This window comes from Semicossyphus pulcher, unplaced genomic scaffold, assembly GCF_022749685.1.
Source record: "Semicossyphus pulcher isolate SPU_LCO1_2020_fin unplaced genomic scaffold, fSemPul1.0.p SCAF_3, whole genome shotgun sequence".
NCBI classification, from domain to species: Eukaryota; Metazoa; Chordata; class Actinopteri; order Labriformes; family Labridae; genus Semicossyphus; species Semicossyphus pulcher.
Genome location: NW_027211704.1, coordinates 490,208 through 509,133, shown reverse-complemented (window position 1 = coordinate 509,133; position 18,926 = coordinate 490,208). Strand labels below are relative to the sequence as shown.

The window sequence follows — 18,926 nt, the reverse complement described above, 5'->3', positions numbered from 1 at the left end:
GTGTGCCAGCTCTATATGGAGCATGAAAAAGAGATTGATGCGGTGGGAGAGATCACTTATAGAGTGTGAGATTACCACGCAGGCCCAGGAAATACAGAATAAAAAGGTGAGCTGAATCGCGGCACAGGGTTGGAAGGATTCAAGGTTGGGGATTTAGCAAAATGAAGGAAGGAGATGAAAAGTGAGATTGGTGATTCATCAGGGGAGAAGGGTTACAGAGGGGGCGAGCGAGGCCTGAGAAAGCAGGTTTAACGATGCGTCCATGTTTACTCTCTCTCTCTTCTTCTGTATTTTCTGCTCTGTGTGTTTCTTTATCTCTCGCGGCCTCTTTCTTTGCCCTTTTCATTTTCTTACTTCTCTGTCTCCTCCTCTGTGTTTCCCTCTGTTGTCTAGAGATCTCCTCTCCTGCCGTCTTTATTCATTTTCAGAGGCACATTCTTCATTCTTTGTTCTCGTGCTCTCTGTTTCGACCTCACGGTGTAAAGCTGAGGGCTGCAGGAGGAAAGTATAGAAGGAGAGAGGGAGAAGGTGCCTGGAAGCTGCAGCTGAGAGCCTTTGTGATTGGTCTGTGGTCAGCTGACCTGTGGCAGCCGCCCTTTCAGGGTGTTTTCCTTCATCCATGTTAGACTTTTACCACAGGGGTTTATTAGACCGTGTCAGCAATATGACATTCAGCCGTGTGCTTCTTGTTGATTTCACTTGGGCCCGACCAGATGAATGGACAGAATAAAATATCTGCACTTCCCTGAGTGCCTCCCGGTGACTTTTAACGCTGCTGGTAGATGTTGTTTATTGTGTGCAGCCACAGAGGTCGTTCAGTAGCTAACCAAGCTTAAACTGCTGAACGTCTCAGTGCACAGCGGCTCACTGAAGCACAGTTTGATCCGTCTTTGGAGCAAAGGTCAGAGGTATTTGTCTTTGTCTGTGAACTTGTCTACCTTTCTGTCCTTTTGTCCTCACACACGTCTGACTCAAACAGTTATTTTGTTGTGCGTTTTCCTTTTTTATGACGAGCTGTTCCACTTCTTCTTTTCAGATGTGCTGGGTGGATACAACGGGACTATCTTTGCCTATGGGCAGACGTCCTCGGGAAAAACACACACCATGGAGGTACTGTACCGCTAAATAATTCAAAAGGTGGACTTCTTTATGTGGCACACACGTGCACGCTGACACACACACATGATTTCTCCTCCTCTGCTCTCCCCGACAGTACATCTCCCTCCATCGCTGTCATCACTCACTATCTCTCTTCAGCAGCCCTCTGTGGGAGCTAACCTCCTTTACAGCCCTCTCTGGGAAACAACCCGGTTCCTTTTAAAGTCAAAAGCCACTCTGCTCTCCTTTCTTTTACGATTCTCTCCACTTAATTCGTCCCAAGGTCTGCATTTATCCTACTCTTCACACACACATTCTTCTCTTCTTATCTCGTGTCTTTCCTCCCACAGGGGAACCTTCACAATCCACAGGGAATGGGAATCATCCCCCGCATCGCAGAGGACATTTTCGAACATATATTTGCCATGGATGAAAACCTGGAGTTCCACATTAAGGTTGGTGTGGCTTTCCACGTGTGTCTGATCATGTGTAACACACAGGGATGCTCAATTTTGCACTCTACCATACACTCAGAGGGGCCTGGGCCTCTGACGTAACGCTCACATGGACGGGCTGAGTGGAATCAGCCAAGCATCAATAAAGCATGATATATAAACCCTGATAATCCTGCATTATTTGTTGTGCTGTTCATCCCTTTTATAAGCGTCTTCTAATAGAGGATAATACCTCAGCAGGCCGAGGCGAGGACAGATTACTGCATCATCATTCTGCATATTTGCACACTGAGCATCCCTGACATCGTCTCTCTATCTGTATTATTCATGTGTTTTTATTCTCTCCTCATTTTCCCTGATCAGCTGCTCTTTTGTCTCGTGCAGGTCTCCTACTTTGAGATCTACATGGATAAAATCAGAGACCTGCTGGATGGTGTGTGTATGCACTGATAACACTCTGCCCTTTTCTTCCACTACACAGTTTCAAACCTTTACAGCACAACAGGAGCGCACGGATAAAACCCAACAGTTATTTATGTTATCCTCTAATGAAATCCAGTTCAGAGAAAAGATGAGAAAAAATAGAACCTTCTGAATTACTTCCATTATTAAATAGATGCACACATCTTAAGTATTTCTCAGGCTTCACACAGTTTGACCGACCTCATTGATATTGATTGCAGACATAATTCAGAGCTGAAAACTGCACTTGAACCTTGACTGCATTCTTTTTTCACAGCTGAAGTAATAGTGTCCTTAAAATAAGCTATCATTGAACATTAATTTCTGAAATAAGGTGCTAAATCTCTTTTGTTCCCTTAAAGTAGTGTTGCGTTTACAATAGTGAGGTCTGCTTACTTCACCTCTGACAGAAAATCAATGCCCTTGAGGTCAGGGGCCTCCGAGAAAATTGCCTCTGCTTAACGTGACTATCAGCATTTCTTGATGGTAAGTCGGCAGAACAAACCAGAACGACCATAAGCAAAAAAAAGCTAAGAATAGACACAAAACAACTACAAAGACGTCAAAATGACCACAAAGAGAGCAAAACAACTTAAAAGGGACACAAGGTGAAAACAAAGACAAGTAAAAAAAACTACAGACATGAAGATAGACCAAAATGACGAGCATAACAACTTAAAAGGGACATAAATGACTTCTAATAGAAACAAAACAACCACAAAGAGATGAAAGACAACAAACAACGACCACAACAACCTGACAAATGACTTCAAAGAGAAACACAAAGCAGTGTAAAATGACTAAAATGACGACCAAAACAAAGGGACAAAGATGCCAACCAAGTTAAATAATACAACTACAAATAGATGCAAAAATCACCACAAAGAGAAGCAAAACAACTTAAAAGGGACACAAAATAACTTAAATAGAAAAGAAACAACCACAAAGAGATGAAAGGCAACAAACATCGACCACAACAACCTGACAAATGACTTCAAAGAGGAACAAAAAAACTACAAAGAGAAGCAAAACCACCACAAAGGTAACAAAACGTCTACAGAAGACAAAACTTTGAGTGTTTTTCTAACGTAGTTCTGCCCTGCTGTGATGAGCTATGAAAGCCAACTACAAACGTTCATCCAGTGGACTGCTGTTAATGTCTCATGTAAAACCAAATGAAAGGCTGACTCAATAGTTTAGTCCCAACTGTGAGATTTTCCCTAACAAAGTAGTTATGGTACGCCAACATCCAAGATTTCAAACTTTGGTTGGGGTTTAGGCCATAACGTTCACACTGCTTCAAAAGAAGAAGAAGGAAAAGAATGATGGAGAAGATCCTGGAGTTAAACAATCACTGGACATGAACAGCTGCTCCTGTGTCCCCGGGATGAAAGGACAGAAGCCCTGAAGCAGAGATGGTTTCAAAAGTTGTAAAGCAAAACATGATGAAGTGCAGCTTCTTTAACACGTCTGTTCCTCCGTGGTTTATAATCCGCCTATTCCCTTAGCTGTCATGGTAATAATTATGAGTTATGATAAAAGAATACAAACACAAGCTTTCATTGATGGTGTTAGATTGAAAGAGAAACAACCATTACGCCTTTCTTTATATTTTTATTATTCCGACTCTAAAGCTGTGCATTAAACACACAGCAGCAACACAACATTACAGTTCATTGTCTTATCACCGAGATGCAACCAGTGTAAAATGATGGAGGGGCCTGTACGGGAGAGGTAGGCAGCATCCTCGTGATTACATCTTTAATCGAGCCAGAGACCGTGTTGGAAAACCTCATCTGTATGCAGGGGAGTTCACGGCAGCAGAGGAACATTTAAGCTATGAACGAAAAAAGAGTCGACAACAAGCGAGATGAATCGAGGCAGCACGGAGAAAAACACCCAGAGGATGTATTTGCAAGAAAAAAGAAGCGACTATAGGGTTATGAAATACACAAACACAGACAGGAACATGCGCACACAAGCTCAGAGTCTCAAAGGAAAAAACAACCGGGGAAAATTTAATTATCATTGACTGGACAGGACTTTCAAATCTGAAATGATTTATGCAGGAGTTTGGCCCAAAAAGCCGCTTTGCCAAAAATTACTATTTTGTTCCTTGACATAGCAGAAGCATTTGTTTAACCTTAGCGTCTCGGTGACTTTGGCTAAAGTTCAGCTCCATTAGATGTATTCATAGCAGCAGCCTCAAATATTTTTTCACTTCACATTACCGGAGTCTGACTCACTTATATTAAGGGAACAAAGTCAGGTCTGATTATAGCTCTGCCGAGAGCAAAAACACGCACGCACAATCATTTGCAAGCACACACGTAAACACTAATGCTGTGCGAACTTAATCACCTTTCTCCTCTTATTCTCTCACACCACAGTGACAAAAACCAACCTGTCAGTGCACGAAGACAAACACAGAGTTCCTTATGTGAAGGTGAGTCAACAGCAGTTTGACATGATTCACTTTGATTTGTCTGCTTTTATTTTGTAGACGAGCTGCAGTTCTCGTTATGAACACAATAAGAGACAAACTAACTCCCTATGTACGACTTATTCGATGAAATGACTGACTACTGTCATATCTTTCTTTTAAATGTAACCTTGGCTTAAGCTACATAGCTAGTGGGCTATTAGCTTAGCGTAGCATCAATCCTAGAATTAGGGGGAAACAGCTGCTCTGTCAAAATTCACTTAGCAGCACCTCTTAAGGGCACAAATCGACATGTTATATAGCTACTTCATTTCATCCACACAGAAACAAAGTAGAAGATCATAGTTTGCTGTGTTATGAGTTTTTGTGTTTAGCTATTTCTTGGCGCGATTAGTAGGCTAGCTTCTTGAGGCTGTCGCTGCAACTCTTCGGAGGCAAGAAATAATCTGAGCCACGTCTCTCTGTAACGCCTCTGCATGTCGTGTTTTTAGTCGATCAAATAAAATATGATTTTAGGTGGCTATTATTACCATTTGACAGAGCGCTAGCTGTTCCCCCTGTTTTTATTCTTTGTCATGGGCTAAGCTAACTAACTGCTATCTGTAGCTTGAAACAAATCAATCTTTGCAACTAGCTAACGTAACTCTTTGCATCAAAGCAAGTAAGCATTACGCCTGTGATGTTGATGCTTTGCTGTAACCCGTTGAGCACCATCCACAACAACCGGGTGAAGTCAGGTCTGAACATCTAAGACAGAATTTCAACCTTTTTTCAACCGGCTAAAAAGCGGTGACGACATGAACGTCTCACAAACACACTTTAATCGGTTTGTTAATTTGATCATCATAGAAATGAAGGGGTGACCAAAGTGATGATTGTAGGGTGAAATCCGGTCCACACAAAGACGTCATTTCAACACATTTTAGTTTTCATACAGAAATCATAAATATGGCGCTTTCTGGGCGGTGTGATGTTAACGAGAGGTTCAGAGACACCGCAAAGGGAGCAGTTTTGAACATCCACAGAAGAGGAAAAAAAGAGTGAGCATGCTCAGGTTCTTTGGCTGTGAAGGCTGAACGACCCCTGGATGCTGACGTAGTTCATTAACACCTGACGGACACGTGAGAGAACTCGGTGGCTGACGGGGTCGAGTGCTTGGCTTGAATGCAGCGATCGAGGGATCGAGTCCAACTTAACCCATTTAAAAAAAAAAAAAGTTTACTGGTGACTTTGATGCACTGCTCATTTTTATAATCATTGTAGCCGCTATGAGAAAATTGCCGTTAATATGTGTGAATGTGTGATGGTGTGAATGTGTGATGGATCTTGTGACAGAAGCAGGTGAAATCTGGTCTGGACACAAACATTCAATCAACGTCTTCATAAAGTTCTTGGTCTTTTCAACAGAAGAATGCTTCAGGAGAAGATTACTCATCTGAAGTGATCTATTGTTCATCTTGTGTGTCTGTATTTGTGCAAAAATAAATAAATGTGAGAGCCTTGTTTGTTGGTGCATGTGCGGACGTATAGGTCGTTTTCTTCACAGCACAAATAAACTCATTGTGTTTTTCTTTAACCAAGGGCTGCACAGAGCGCTTTGTCACGAGCCCAGAGGAAGTGATGGATGTGATCGATGAAGGGAAGGCCAACCGTCACGTTGCCGTCACCAGTGAGTCACACCTCAAGTCTTTTTTCTCTCACAGTTAAAATGTAACAACGTTAAGGTGCAAAGGTGAGAAACACATGATGAAGTGCAAAGTGAACATCTCACTTACTGTAACAGCACTATCTACAGGAAAGGATGAATTTAATGAAGTCTCTCCTCACTCTGATCTTCAGACATGAACGAGCACAGTTCTCGCAGCCACAGCATCTTCCTGATAAACATCAAACAAGAAAACGTGGAGACGGAGCAGAAGCTGTGTGGGAAGCTGTACCTGGTCGACCTGGCTGGTAGTGAAAAGGTAGGATAAATACTATCCTGGTATTTTCTCTAAAAGTGGGGCTTTGCACTGCTTTCAACTTTCATGGACAGCAGGATTCTGACACTGGGGCCGTCTCTTCCCAGACACGGTGTCTTCAGACATCAAAGAGGCAGATTAACAACACTTTAAAGCTAAACTTCCATCTTTCAGCATTTTAAAGCGCTAACGAAAGCGTATGCAATTAATTTTTAATTTAATTCTGCATTATGAAGAATCTGGCTCAGAGACTGACTGTTTCTATTTTGAGGGCTCGGTTTAGTCTGTCGCTGATGCAATATGAAGGCTAGTGTTTGCTCATATTTTTCAAGAATCCAATCAGTGCGACTGATTAGACGAAAAGAATCCTTTCTGTGAAATGATAAACCCTCGAAATTAATATTTCTTGGTTCAAAGAGGTTGGAGCCCAGACAGAGGTCAAATTGAGGAGAGCCCCAAACAGCTAATTGTTTGCCCTTTTTAAGGCCTTTAAGGTGACATCAGCCAGCTTCATATCGCCGTCCCCAGGTTATAGGTCAAACTCTCTAAGCAGAAAGAAAATACATTAGAGACCCAGCTGAACAGGACCGCTGCCTCTTGTGTGTTCATAGTATTGATGCAGAATATAGAATAGTGTGTGCTGAGCCTGTCGTGTAGTCAGTGTCGTCTGAAGAGATGCTGACGGCAGTGGTTTGTGCTAATAAACGCATCTGTAAGTTGTCCTTGTCATCCCAGGGGGTGACGGAGGAAATGGTTCTGCTCCATCAACTTCTCAGGCTTTAAAACAAAATCTGAAGTGAACAGGAAGTTGCTTTATGCTCTAAGAAGGTTTTGATTGAACAACTTGCTCTCCTCTGTAATTAAGCTCCTCATTAGCACGCTGTAAATAATCGTATCCCATGACGATTGTGACACATTATGGTGTCTTTCTTGTATAAAGCTTGTCAAGAGCTGGTGGGCTCTCCCTGTTTCTGTCTTTAACAAATAACAATACGATGCTTAAATGCTTAATTTTACAGGTGTGTAATTTCCTAAGAGAAATATTTAATTTCTTCTACAATATCAAACAAAAAGACAGAATACAAATAGAGACAGTTATTTGAATTTTAAGTGGCTGTGTTGAGTGTTTTGTTGATTTCAAGAGGATTTTACTTGAATAGGAGCTCCACTCAGACCCACTGATTACTCACTCACTGTGTGTCATGACACACTGCATACTTATTAAAACCTTTATTCACAAGACTTGTTTAATTCACCATGTACCAGTTGTATATACCATCTTAATTTTGCAATGACCCATGTAGAAATGTAACATTTTTGCATGTCTAACCGACCTGCTGTAAGACTTCTTGGTGAAGATAGCACTTAAATCTCAAAGATCTCACTTTCGTTCTCTTTGGCGCCACCTGTGGTGATAAACGGTAACTGCAGGAGCACACTTCCCAGATATCCACACAGTGCTGCATGTGTGACGTCCACGGTCGGCTCCGGTTGTAACTCTTGATTTTCCTGGCTGACGGTCGCTTTCCTTTTCAGACTGTTTGCTTCATCTGAGCGTCGAGTTTGTTTCTTCTTCTTTGGATTTTCACTTCTTGTTGAAGTTGTATCTGTAGTCATCCATCTTTTCTTTGTTTGTTCAGCCATAGTAGATTACTGTTTACTCGCAACACTTGCAGAGAGCGGAAAAGCAGCCGCTTAGCTCCGCCTACCCTCTCTGGCAGACCAACCACTGCTGGCTGATGGAAAACGCGTCACTAACTGGGCGCCGCCACAGACACCCAGCCCATAATAATACTATATACTGCAGATGCAATGGCTCTCATCGGTGGGCCATAGGCTCAGTCACCATGTGTGACCTCATTCAGAGAGAGAGAGAGACTTACAGACATTTATTTACATGAACATCTTTGAGATTTTCTCTTTAAATGATCAACTTGAAGTGTACCAATATAAACATGGTACCAAATTACATACATTTATTACATGTCCATGATCTGTTATCAATAACTGGTACAAATAATGTAAAGACATTATAACCCCTGTAAAATAAATCATAGCAGGTAAATAAACATGTTTTTAGCTGATGATATACTTCGTGAGCTCATGCCTCCTGTCTGTGTGTTTCTGTGTCAGGTCAGTAAGACAGGTGCAGAGGGAGCCGTGCTGGATGAGGCCAAGAACATCAACAAGTCTCTGTCGGCTCTGGGGAACGTCATCTCAGCTTTGGCCGAGGGAACGGTACGGTGGAGGAGTGCTCGGCGGTCTTTCTCATCCATCAGGCCTGTAGTGAAACAAAGCAGCGTCACACGTGCACAGTACCTGCCGCCTAATGATTTGTTTGCTAACATTTAGTCTAAGCAGCAGTGAATGAGTTGAACATTTTAGACTGGATCAATCTAAAGGTCATTATTGTCTCCAGTTGGAATAGTGCTGAATTACATCACCGGTCACTCACAGCCAGATGGCAGCATAAAAAACAGCCCAAATAGAATGGAATATGGAAAAGGCTCCAGCCGCCCCACGCCTCCTAACAGGATAAGCGGTATAGATGATGAAGAGTTGGATAAAAGCATAGATAGGGATTTTCCGTACTATAAACGTTAAGTAATCACCAGTTAGCTTAGCTTAGCATAAAGACTGGGAACAGGAGGAACAGCTAGCCTGGCATCCTCCAGGGCACATGACCCCACAACATGTTTTATGCTTTCTTTTGTTGCATTCAACAAATAAGACACAGCACACACACGAGCTAGCAGTGCAGATGCTGTTTTTTTAACCTTTGGATGAAGCTGTTTTTGCTGAATTCCAGTCTGTGAGCTAAGCTAAGCTAAGCTAACTGGATTCTTACAGTAGCTTAATATTTTCCCAACAGGCGAGAGCTTAGCTTTAATCTTCTTATCCAGCTCGTGGGAACAAAAGAAAAAAAGTACGTTTCCCAAAATGTTGGGCTGCTCCTTTAACCACACCTGATCTTCATCTGTCTCAGTCCCAACGTTTCTGTGGAAACATGTTAGAGAAGCTGTCTCTGAATGTGACCAGCAGTAAAGCTGAATGCTCCCGTTCAGATGAGCTGTAGTTGCATTGTATGAATGTTGCTGTGACATGTTGCTTGTTTTCTATTCCCTCATCAATAATCCCCAAAGCTGCTACAGCTGCGAACTTATTCCTTATGAGCAACATGCAAACTCGCCCACTCGCTCTGCCCACTCTGCAGTCCTTCCAACCTCCATCAGAGTGATTAAAACATTAACCATCTCGTATTATGTAACTCTCTATAACTCTTAAGGAACTCCCCATTAAACGGAAAGGCTCCGGACTGTTAATGCCTGTCACATCCTCCATAAATCGTCCGGCATTCGTTCTGTATTCGTTGCACGCAGCCTTTTTCAAGACGTTTCAGAGGTTAAAAAGGTAACACTGTGAACGCTGCATCAGACACAGAGAACCATCTCCTTCCTTTGTTATGCCTTCATGCTCACAGCACCGTATTTTCTGTTTTTTTACAGATAGAAATGTGCACGGTCGTTCGGTCTTCTATCTGTCTTTTAATCCTCTTGTATCTCTCTTTTTGTAAAGCCTCTCTCACCATTTTGTATTCCCTTTCTTTCCTCCTCTTTTTATCTCTTTGTAGAAATCCCACGTGCCGTACCGTGACAGCAAAATGACTCGCATCTTACAGGACTCGCTGGGTGGAAATTGCCGCACCACCATGTTCATCTGTTGCTCTCCCTCCAGCTACAATGACGCAGAGACCAAATCCACCTTGATGTTCGGCCAAAGGTAACATGCATACCTGCTTCGTAGTCGTTGGCTGCTGCACCGTGCATCTCTGCCTCTCTCAGAAGAGGCTGTTTGGTATAATTTGCTTAACTCAGATACACCCCTCACATATCACTGCCTCCAACTCTGCTTTTGGCAGCCCCTTCCCTCGTTTGGAGGCACAGTTTGTGTTGCAGTTTGGTTTTTGATCGTGCTTGGATTGCTTAAAGAGCATCTTTTGTAATCTAAAGGGTAAAGCTACACTCATGGGAGCAGAGATTTGGTTTGATTACGGGATTTACACTACAATACCTCGCTGTCGACTCGCTCACAGATGGGAAGAAAGATCCCGAAAAAGCCTCCTTATGCACCCCCAGACTTTTCCCCCTCTACCATTGAATCCCTTGAATAGAGAGTGACATGAGAGTTGGTGGAAATAAATAATGTATGACAGAGCACAGGGAGTGACAGAATCCACAGCACACAGAGAACTCGGTCTCTTATCTCTCTCCGTCAGCCACAGCGGCTGCTGAACACCAGCATTAATCGCTGTTTTAAAATCAATATGCCAGAAACACTATGACATGAGGGTAAACACACTTCTGACACATATTTGGATCTTTCATTATGTCTGCAGTGAAACAAATGCTGCAGCATTAAAAGAGCTGACTGAAATCTGGTGTCTAGACTGAGTTAATTTAAGGTTTACCATCTAAACAGAGACGCTATGTGTACACGGCGTTAAGATGAATGAGCTATTACCACTTTGTTCAACATTACCTTCATTACCATCTGATGTTTGATTACCCGCACTATCCAAACACAGTGTCATCTACGTTCTGAAGTGATGGGACTACTTAGGGTGGAGCTGTTTGCCTCTCTAATATAAAGAATAAATGAATGAGGACGAGAGTGTTTTCCCACTGGGGTGTGAAATTAAACGATAGCCGCCGCCGAGTGGAGCTCCGTGCTGCAGCTGTAGCATCATGAATGTTTCATCCCTGCGACGCTCCTTGTTTGCGTCATAATTGAGCAATTATTTATGGTCACATACTGTACTCTGTCCTCGTATGAATTGCATGATTGCCATGTTTCGTTGGGAATGTGTGTTCAGAGGTTGGTAGCGCGTTCACACTGTGAATTCTCGCCTGCTTTCTCTCTACATGCTCCGTGAAACACAGAAGAAACCCAATTTGCATACCAATTAATGAGATGCAAGACCGTTTCCACTGAGCAGCCAGGGCTCAAATACCCTCGTTGATGCTTCTTCTACTCTCTCTCGCCCTCCTTTCTCTCCTTCACTTCCTCTCTTTCCTTCTCTGCTTCTGCATTCCTTCACTTAGAGCCAAGACCATCAGAAATACTGTCTCAGTGAATCTGGAGCTCACGGCCGAGCAGTGGAAGAAGAAGTACGAGAAGGAGAAGGAGAAGAACAGGTTAATGAAGGAGACGCTTCAAAGGCTGGAGGCTGAGCTGAACCGCTGGAGGAACGGTAATACTCACCCTGTTATCATGCTGGCAGCTCGCAACAGCACAGAAAATATTGACAAGTTTTCTGCCTGGAAAGAACTGTGAACATTGTTGCCCAGGCTTTCCAGCAGAACTCTAATGCCAGATGAATAACTTATTAATCCAGACTCAAACCTCTAAACTGTGTGTCGGCCATGACAGTTTGTCCAGACATTCATGATCCCCAGAGGATGAATCCTAATGACTTCACTTAGTGTCTGACGGTTCTTCCAGCACCAGCTGGCTAATAACCCCCTCAGGATGGACCCTAACCGCAGCTATAGTTGGTGTTGCTAGTTAGCAAATTGTAGCATGAAAATATGCTAAACTAAGATGGAGCACATGTAAACATTACACGATTGCACTGTGCGTTTCACTGTGAACATGTTAGCATACGGACCATGGCTATGGCTCAGAGCTGAGCAGTCGCATTAATACTCATTATTTTACTAAACTGTGTTTGAGTGTATCAGGGACCAAACAGGGGGAGATGCTAGCATGCTAACTACCCATGCACAAGCTTTAGACTTAGCATTTAGCATTCACCACAGTGCCTGATAAGTGCAGACATGTAGACTCTGTGGGGTCTATTTAAATCTGTAGTGCAAGGTCACTGAGTGCATTAGCTGCTTGCACAGTGTTGGTGCAGGGTGTGAAAATTACAACTGACACCTGAGCTGTGTGCCGCTTTGTGCCGGGTGTAAGACTGGGCTCTCAGTCTCGTTAAATGAATGTTATAAATGACACAAAGTGGATGTAGTTAATTTCGTCTTGTTTTAAGGAGATGGTTTGGTGATAAAAGAAGCGTCCTTCTACACAGTAAGAAGAGGACGAGCGTGGTGTATACAGGAAAGCTGCTGGAGAGCCCTGAGCGTCTGAGCACAGCCTGTATCGTCCCCCATAGAGAAATCTGCACATCTCCTTGTTCCAGTTCCTGTTGATGCATGCCTCCATGGAAGAGTACTTTCGTACAGCAATGACAATTTCACCAGCCTGCGAGCCTGCAGACTTTATTTTTCAGTCCACGTAGGAGCAGATTTAACCTCATTTGATATCATCTGAATACAAGCCAGTGCAAATGAGAGGAGAGCAGCCAAACCGTCTCGCTGGCTTTGTGCCCAAAACACTTAAAACTACCTTTCTGGTTATTTCTATTCCATATTATTCAGACTCTTACACTTTGTATAATTGGATTCCTCACACATTGTCCTGAAGGCAGGAAACGCCTGAGGGTTTATGTTTTATGAATCCTTATGCATTAGTAATCCTCACAGCATCAAGGGGCTAATCAGAGCGACAGAGAAGTCATAACTTACCCTGATCCTTTGCCATGTCAGCACACACGCGCATACAGCCCAAAACACAAGCACACACACACACACACACACACACACGGACTACATCTCTCTTCATCATCTCCTGCTGGACTGTAGGTCAGTTCAAATGTCAGTGCGCTCAATGCCAGTGATCGGTTGCCATTTAAGAGGTGTAATGAAGCCGGATGTTTTTCCTGGAGATCACTCCCTCTGTGCTTGACCTGCATTTTAACTTTATCTTTATTAAAGGACCATCGTTGAAAATGAGTCCCTCTCGATGACTCTCCTTCTCACACGAACACACTACATATCCTTCCACCTTTTCCTCTGTGTTGCTCTTACGATTTAAACTTGTAATTTCCTAATAGATCATTTTGACAGCCTTGTTGCCCCCAGTCCCCCCTCACTGCCCCCTTTATTGTTGCCCTCCTCAGGCCAGAAACGTCGTGAGACCATAGCTGCTGGCCTTCTTGTACAACATTACAGGACTCTTTATTCAAGCATGGCCCACAGACACGTGCAGCTGTCTCATACAGTAGATTGTACTCCATCTCGTCCCTGTAGAGAGAGGGGGAGGGGCATGGCTCGCCTATAGTGTGCACTCGTGTTCTTGTTGCACTTAACCAGGCAGCTTCTTTTTTATCGATCAGCACACATTCAACTAGACTAGAAGCAGCGAGGTGAGCCAGGTGTATTGTCTCGACTATGGATTTCCTTGACCTTGTCTTAAAGCGGCGAAGCACTCAGTTTCCCCATTGATCTCTCTTTCAGGGTAGATTATGTCAGTCACATGAGTGATGAGAAACACTGCAGTCACTCTAAAAACAGAGGAAGGAAGCTCCAGTTATGACACAAAGACAAAAGGAGGGGGAGCAGCTAAGTGCAGCAAACAGAGAACATTTGATACACCAGACATGCGCATTAACACAGAAACCTTTTGACACAGAGAAAATGGGATTGGACCGACAGCTTCGTCAAACTCGGCAGCATCAAGAGATTAATTCTGACGTGTCTTTAGAAACGGGGAAAAAAGGTCATCAGAGCTGTCTGGTCTCCGAGACGTTTATACACAAGTAAATAACAGCAGCTACAATTTAAAGTGAATGAAATGAAGACTTGATTACATATTATGTTAACAGAAGGAGGAAAGCGTAGATAAAGGACGTGTTGTTTTAAAAGGTAGTTGACAACAAATGTCTGAACTTCCAATATCCTCAAGCAGAGACTGAAACACTTTCTGTGGCTGTGCTCAGACGCTCACAGCAGCTGGTTCAGGTAAGGCCAAGACTGAGGTCTGCTTTGATGGTGAAAAAGGTCCACAGTTACCAAGACAACGTGTTTTTTTGACGTTAAACTGAAGCCCTACCGTTAACCAAAGTGCTTTTATTGACTCAGCCTAACAACAGACAGCTGTCAGGATGCGATCCATAGTCCTTGTTGTGAAAGTTCTGCTCTTCGTCCTCCCATCCTCCATGAACCAAACATGCACACTGCACAGACCTGCTGTCTACAAAACTCCTGGAGGTGTTTCCTGTGTGTTCCATTTACTACCAACTGTAACATGTTACACTATGACTTCACACTAACGGTTAAATAAGACTGGTTATACTGTGTACCAGTGAAGTGAACAGGAAGTGCTGAAAGACACTATGATGTATTTTTATTTTTCAATTAAAAAAACTTTTTTACGGAGGCGTAAATAAATGAAAGAGATCAGCATCATGTTATAAAGTTACGTTTTATGTTATAACGTGATAAATGATGTTGTTATAACATTAAACAGATGATTGAGTGAGGAAACGTGTGGACGGACAGATTAGACTTTAAAAACATCGTATAACACAAATGTATGTATGTGCAGGTGATCACGGACTGAAGCGATGACGGGATACACAACTTAGTTTGATCGTGATGATCCTTTACAGCTCTGTGTGAAACACAGTATACACAGCAGACTGGAGTCTCTGTCAGCAGTGTCAGACAGACAGACAGACAGACAGACCCACATTATTAAACATCTGTGTCCTCCACGCTGTGTTATTATAAACTATGAACTGATCACAGGTAACAGCTCCTGCTCGTTTCATTCACAGCATGTGGACAGACGTACTTTTTACTTTATAGTAACTAACGCAACGATCGAAGTTTTGATGCATTCGGGTCAGCCCTACGCGTCTTCAACACGATACACGCGTGTGCGTCTCTCTGTTTCAGGTTTGCAGAGCATGTGTGACTTTCAGTAGGCTGAAACCTCCCCGCAATATCAGAACCAACATGTGGGGAGGGGCTAGAACGAGGGGAGATTGGCCAGTGCCACTAGTTAATCGATTGGGAGGGCGGAAATGGGTCGCCAAATATACTACAACCATAAGCTCCAATCCCGTGGGTTCTTTGGGGACTGAGGGTGTGGGAAACCCGAGTAGAGTTTTGTGTCAGTGGGTGCCAGCAATCTCGGCGCCTATGAGTATGTGTACACTGAGAAGGATTTTAAAATGCACGGGGCTTTACAGGAGAAAGAATCAGTGTCGTATCCTGTCGTATTGTATCATATCATATCCTATCCTATCCTATCGTATCGTAACCCATAATATCGTATCTTATCACATATATCGTATCGTCACGTATCGTATCGTCACGCATCATATCGTATCGTCACGTCTCGTATCGTATTGTATCGTCTCGTATCGTCTCGTATCGTATCGTCTCGTATCGTCACGTCTCGTATCGTCTCGTATCGTCTCGTATCGTATCGTCACGTCTCGTATGGTAGCGTATCGTCTCGTATGGTAGCGTATCGTCTCGTCTCGTATCGTATCGTCTTGTATCGTCACGTATCGTATCGTCACGTATCGTATCGTCTCGTATCGTCTCGTCACGTATCGAATCGTCACGTCTTGTATCGTCTCGTATCGTCTCGTATGGTATCGTCTCGTATCGTCTCGTATCGTCTCGTATGGTATCGTCTCGTATCGTCTCGTATCGTCTCGTATCGTCTCGTATGGTAGCGTATCGTCTCGTCTCGTCTCGTCTCGTATCGTATCGTCTTGTATGGTCACGTCTCGTATCGTCACGTATCGTATCGTCTCGTCTCGTATCGTATCGTCACGCATCGTATCGTCGCGTGTGAGAGGATCGTGCTCCTGACGATAGTGAAAGCTTCCTATGATTGTGTCACTTCAGCATACTGCCCTTGATGCTGCCTGAGAGAGAACATTACAATTACAGCACATTACACTCTGGAGTAGCTGTCAGTCGCTGTCAGGCCAGTTGTTCTTCATGGCTTCACTAAGTGCGTCTACTCGTGAACTATTAACATTTCTCTCCTTTTCTGTATTCATTTGTCTTTGTGAACCCACTGAGGAGTCATGGACAAAGCCAGAACCAAGACATTTGACATTTTAATGTTACATTGGTCTGATATTTTCACTGCTGTAGAGTTCAACAAAAAGGAACCTGATTTACAAAAACATCTCAAACCTGAGATTTAAATCTATTCGCGGGTAAGGAAAGGACACACACTGAAGATGAGCCCACTAATCCCTTTTTCATGCATGAATCCACAGAGGAGGATTTGTAAGAGATAAGAAGACCACATTTCCAAAACATGGAATATTTTCTGCCTTCCCCTCTAGGTGAAGATGTTGTTGTGTTGGAGCATCTGAGCCCAGGACCCGAGGACGTCCCCCTGGTCGCGCCCGAGTCTGAGGAGCCTCCTCTCGACATCTGCAGCCCCTGCAGCCCTTGCTCAGTCGCCTCCTCCATCGTGGTACACATCTCTGAGGAGGAGCGGCAGAAGTATGAGGAGGAGATCCGCAAGCTTTACAAACAGCTGGATGAAAAGGTGCTGAATGGGTGCTGCACGAGGGTCATTTCTTTGTCTGTAGAGCTGCTCACTCACGAGGGCTGAGATTCACATGTGAATAAAAAGAGCACATCAGACATGTATAATTCATGTGATCATACAGTGGTGACTAATGTAGCAACTATTAGGAAAAGATGTCATCTGGGAGATATCAATGTTCTACATTGAACGGCATTAAGCTTTAATTTATTATTGTTATCAACTGTGCACGTGTATGCTGCGCTCCACGGGGCTGTTGTGTATAATTTTATTGCTTTTTAATATGCAGACGACTTTTCTGTGTCAATGCAGAAGCAGTGTTCATTTATTTACAGTGCATATGAGATAAACTGCCCTGTTTTTCCTGTACAATATGCAGGCATATTCAGGTGTGTGGCTGAGCGCGCTGTACGCTGCAGTCCATAGGGGATGCATATATTACATTTTTTGTTCTACTCTCGACTTACGTGGCACAGCAGCTATTGTGGACCAGACACAAGATATATTACATTAAATATATATTGCATTTTAAGTCTGTTTATGAAAGTAGTTTGTCCACAGGGATACGCGCACTATAAAAAGCAACCGATAGAATCGACTCAATAAAACAGGTTTAACAATCTGCACTTGACTGACTGAGTCAATGTTACCTGACGAGAAACTAAATTTAACAACCATGATTCACTAAAATAAATGAGGTAAACTCTACTCAACATTTCTCATTAGATTACACAAATCACTTAACAAGAACTCTTGACACACAGAGACAGACAACCTTTCACGCTCACACTCACACCTACGGTACGGTGCATGTCTTTGGACTGTGGGAGGAAGCCGGAGGAACCCACGCATGCACGGGGAGAACATGCAGACTAACACAGAAAGGCCCACTACGTCTGAACTGGGATTCAAACCAGGAACCTTCTAGCTGTGAGGCGACAGTGCTAACCACTGCACCACCGTGCCGCCTTTTGGGAGTTCAAGATGCTCAAATAAAAGTAAATTATAAGAAACAACATGAGCCTGCTCGTGTTAATTGATGTAGTACAGTCAACAGACACGCCCTGATGACTCATCGTCTGCTGTATCTAACGAAACACTTTGATTCATTCTGACACACAGCAAAATGTTAAACAGGAATGTTCGGCCCCGATGGCTCACCGATTAAACCGACCGACCTGCAGAACCATCGTTGACGCATGCGCCCCCTGCAGGACGGGCAGATTTTATCATCTTATTTTGGGTTCCAATTGTTACAGTTGAAAATTTGGTAATGCAGGTAAACTTAACTCATTTTAATTCATCCACTCGCTGACTTCAATAATAATATAATTACTAATACTAATACCAGTATAATTTAATAACGTACACAATTTGCATGGATTTAATTTAAAAATGCTTTTTCACAGTTTGTTGACGACAGACGTCGACAAACGGCTTTCTGAACAAACCCTGATTAAGATGCTGTTCTGTGCAGTTATACTGTACTCATATTTGTGTCCTCTCACTGATGTAAAACTTGAACATCCTCTCAGCGCTCAGTACGAGCTGAAGATGTGCGTTTATAACTGAACATGGAACACGAGAAGTGTTTGTACTCTACCTGCCTGTGTGATACATAACAGTGTTAATGAAGTGTTTCTATTCCACGTGTCTCTTTGTCACTGAAGGATGATGAGATCAACCACCAGAGCCAGATGGTTGAGAAACTGAAGGAGCAGATGCTCGACCAGGAGGAGGTAAAAGGCGCCCGCTTTGACATCCTTTCATCAGTTTGGTTAAACGGCCCTCGGTCGGCTGCAGCACCTGCACGTGTGGCAGTCAAAGGCTTTGAGTAGAATTCAGCCGGTTTATTATCTCGCCCTTGAGATAAACGAGGGAATAAAAGCACTTGAGGAATATAAAGTAGTAATGCAAGCTTTTTGGTGAGTTAGTTTAAAATAGAAAAGGTCTCAATGTGCGCGGATACAAATGGTTTGAAGGAAGAATCGATACGGAGATTAATGAAGGACTTTCAACCTGAAACACAAACAAACAAATGCTCTGTAATGATCTGATGTTTGGTTAAATATGCTGTGTACG

At 43.2% G+C, this 18,926-nt stretch overlaps 1 protein-coding gene across 1 annotated transcript in view; it reads left to right on the top strand.

The window, feature by feature from the left end:
- The window catches only part of kif5ab (kinesin family member 5A, b), a 69,532-nt gene that overhangs the window by 21,993 nt on the left and 28,613 nt on the right, over positions 1-18,926 (top strand). Inside the window, exons 3-13 of the mRNA XM_069677470.1 lie at positions 1,037-1,110; positions 1,449-1,553; positions 1,938-1,986; positions 4,406-4,461; positions 6,040-6,127; positions 6,298-6,422; positions 8,553-8,657; positions 10,051-10,199; positions 11,522-11,670; positions 16,636-16,844; positions 18,515-18,583. Coding sequence (XP_069533571.1) covers positions 1,037-1,110; positions 1,449-1,553; positions 1,938-1,986; positions 4,406-4,461; positions 6,040-6,127; positions 6,298-6,422; positions 8,553-8,657; positions 10,051-10,199; positions 11,522-11,670; positions 16,636-16,844; positions 18,515-18,583 — 1,178 coding nt within the window. The remainder of the gene's footprint in view (positions 1-1,036; positions 1,111-1,448; positions 1,554-1,937; positions 1,987-4,405; positions 4,462-6,039; positions 6,128-6,297; positions 6,423-8,552; positions 8,658-10,050; positions 10,200-11,521; positions 11,671-16,635; positions 16,845-18,514; positions 18,584-18,926) is intronic.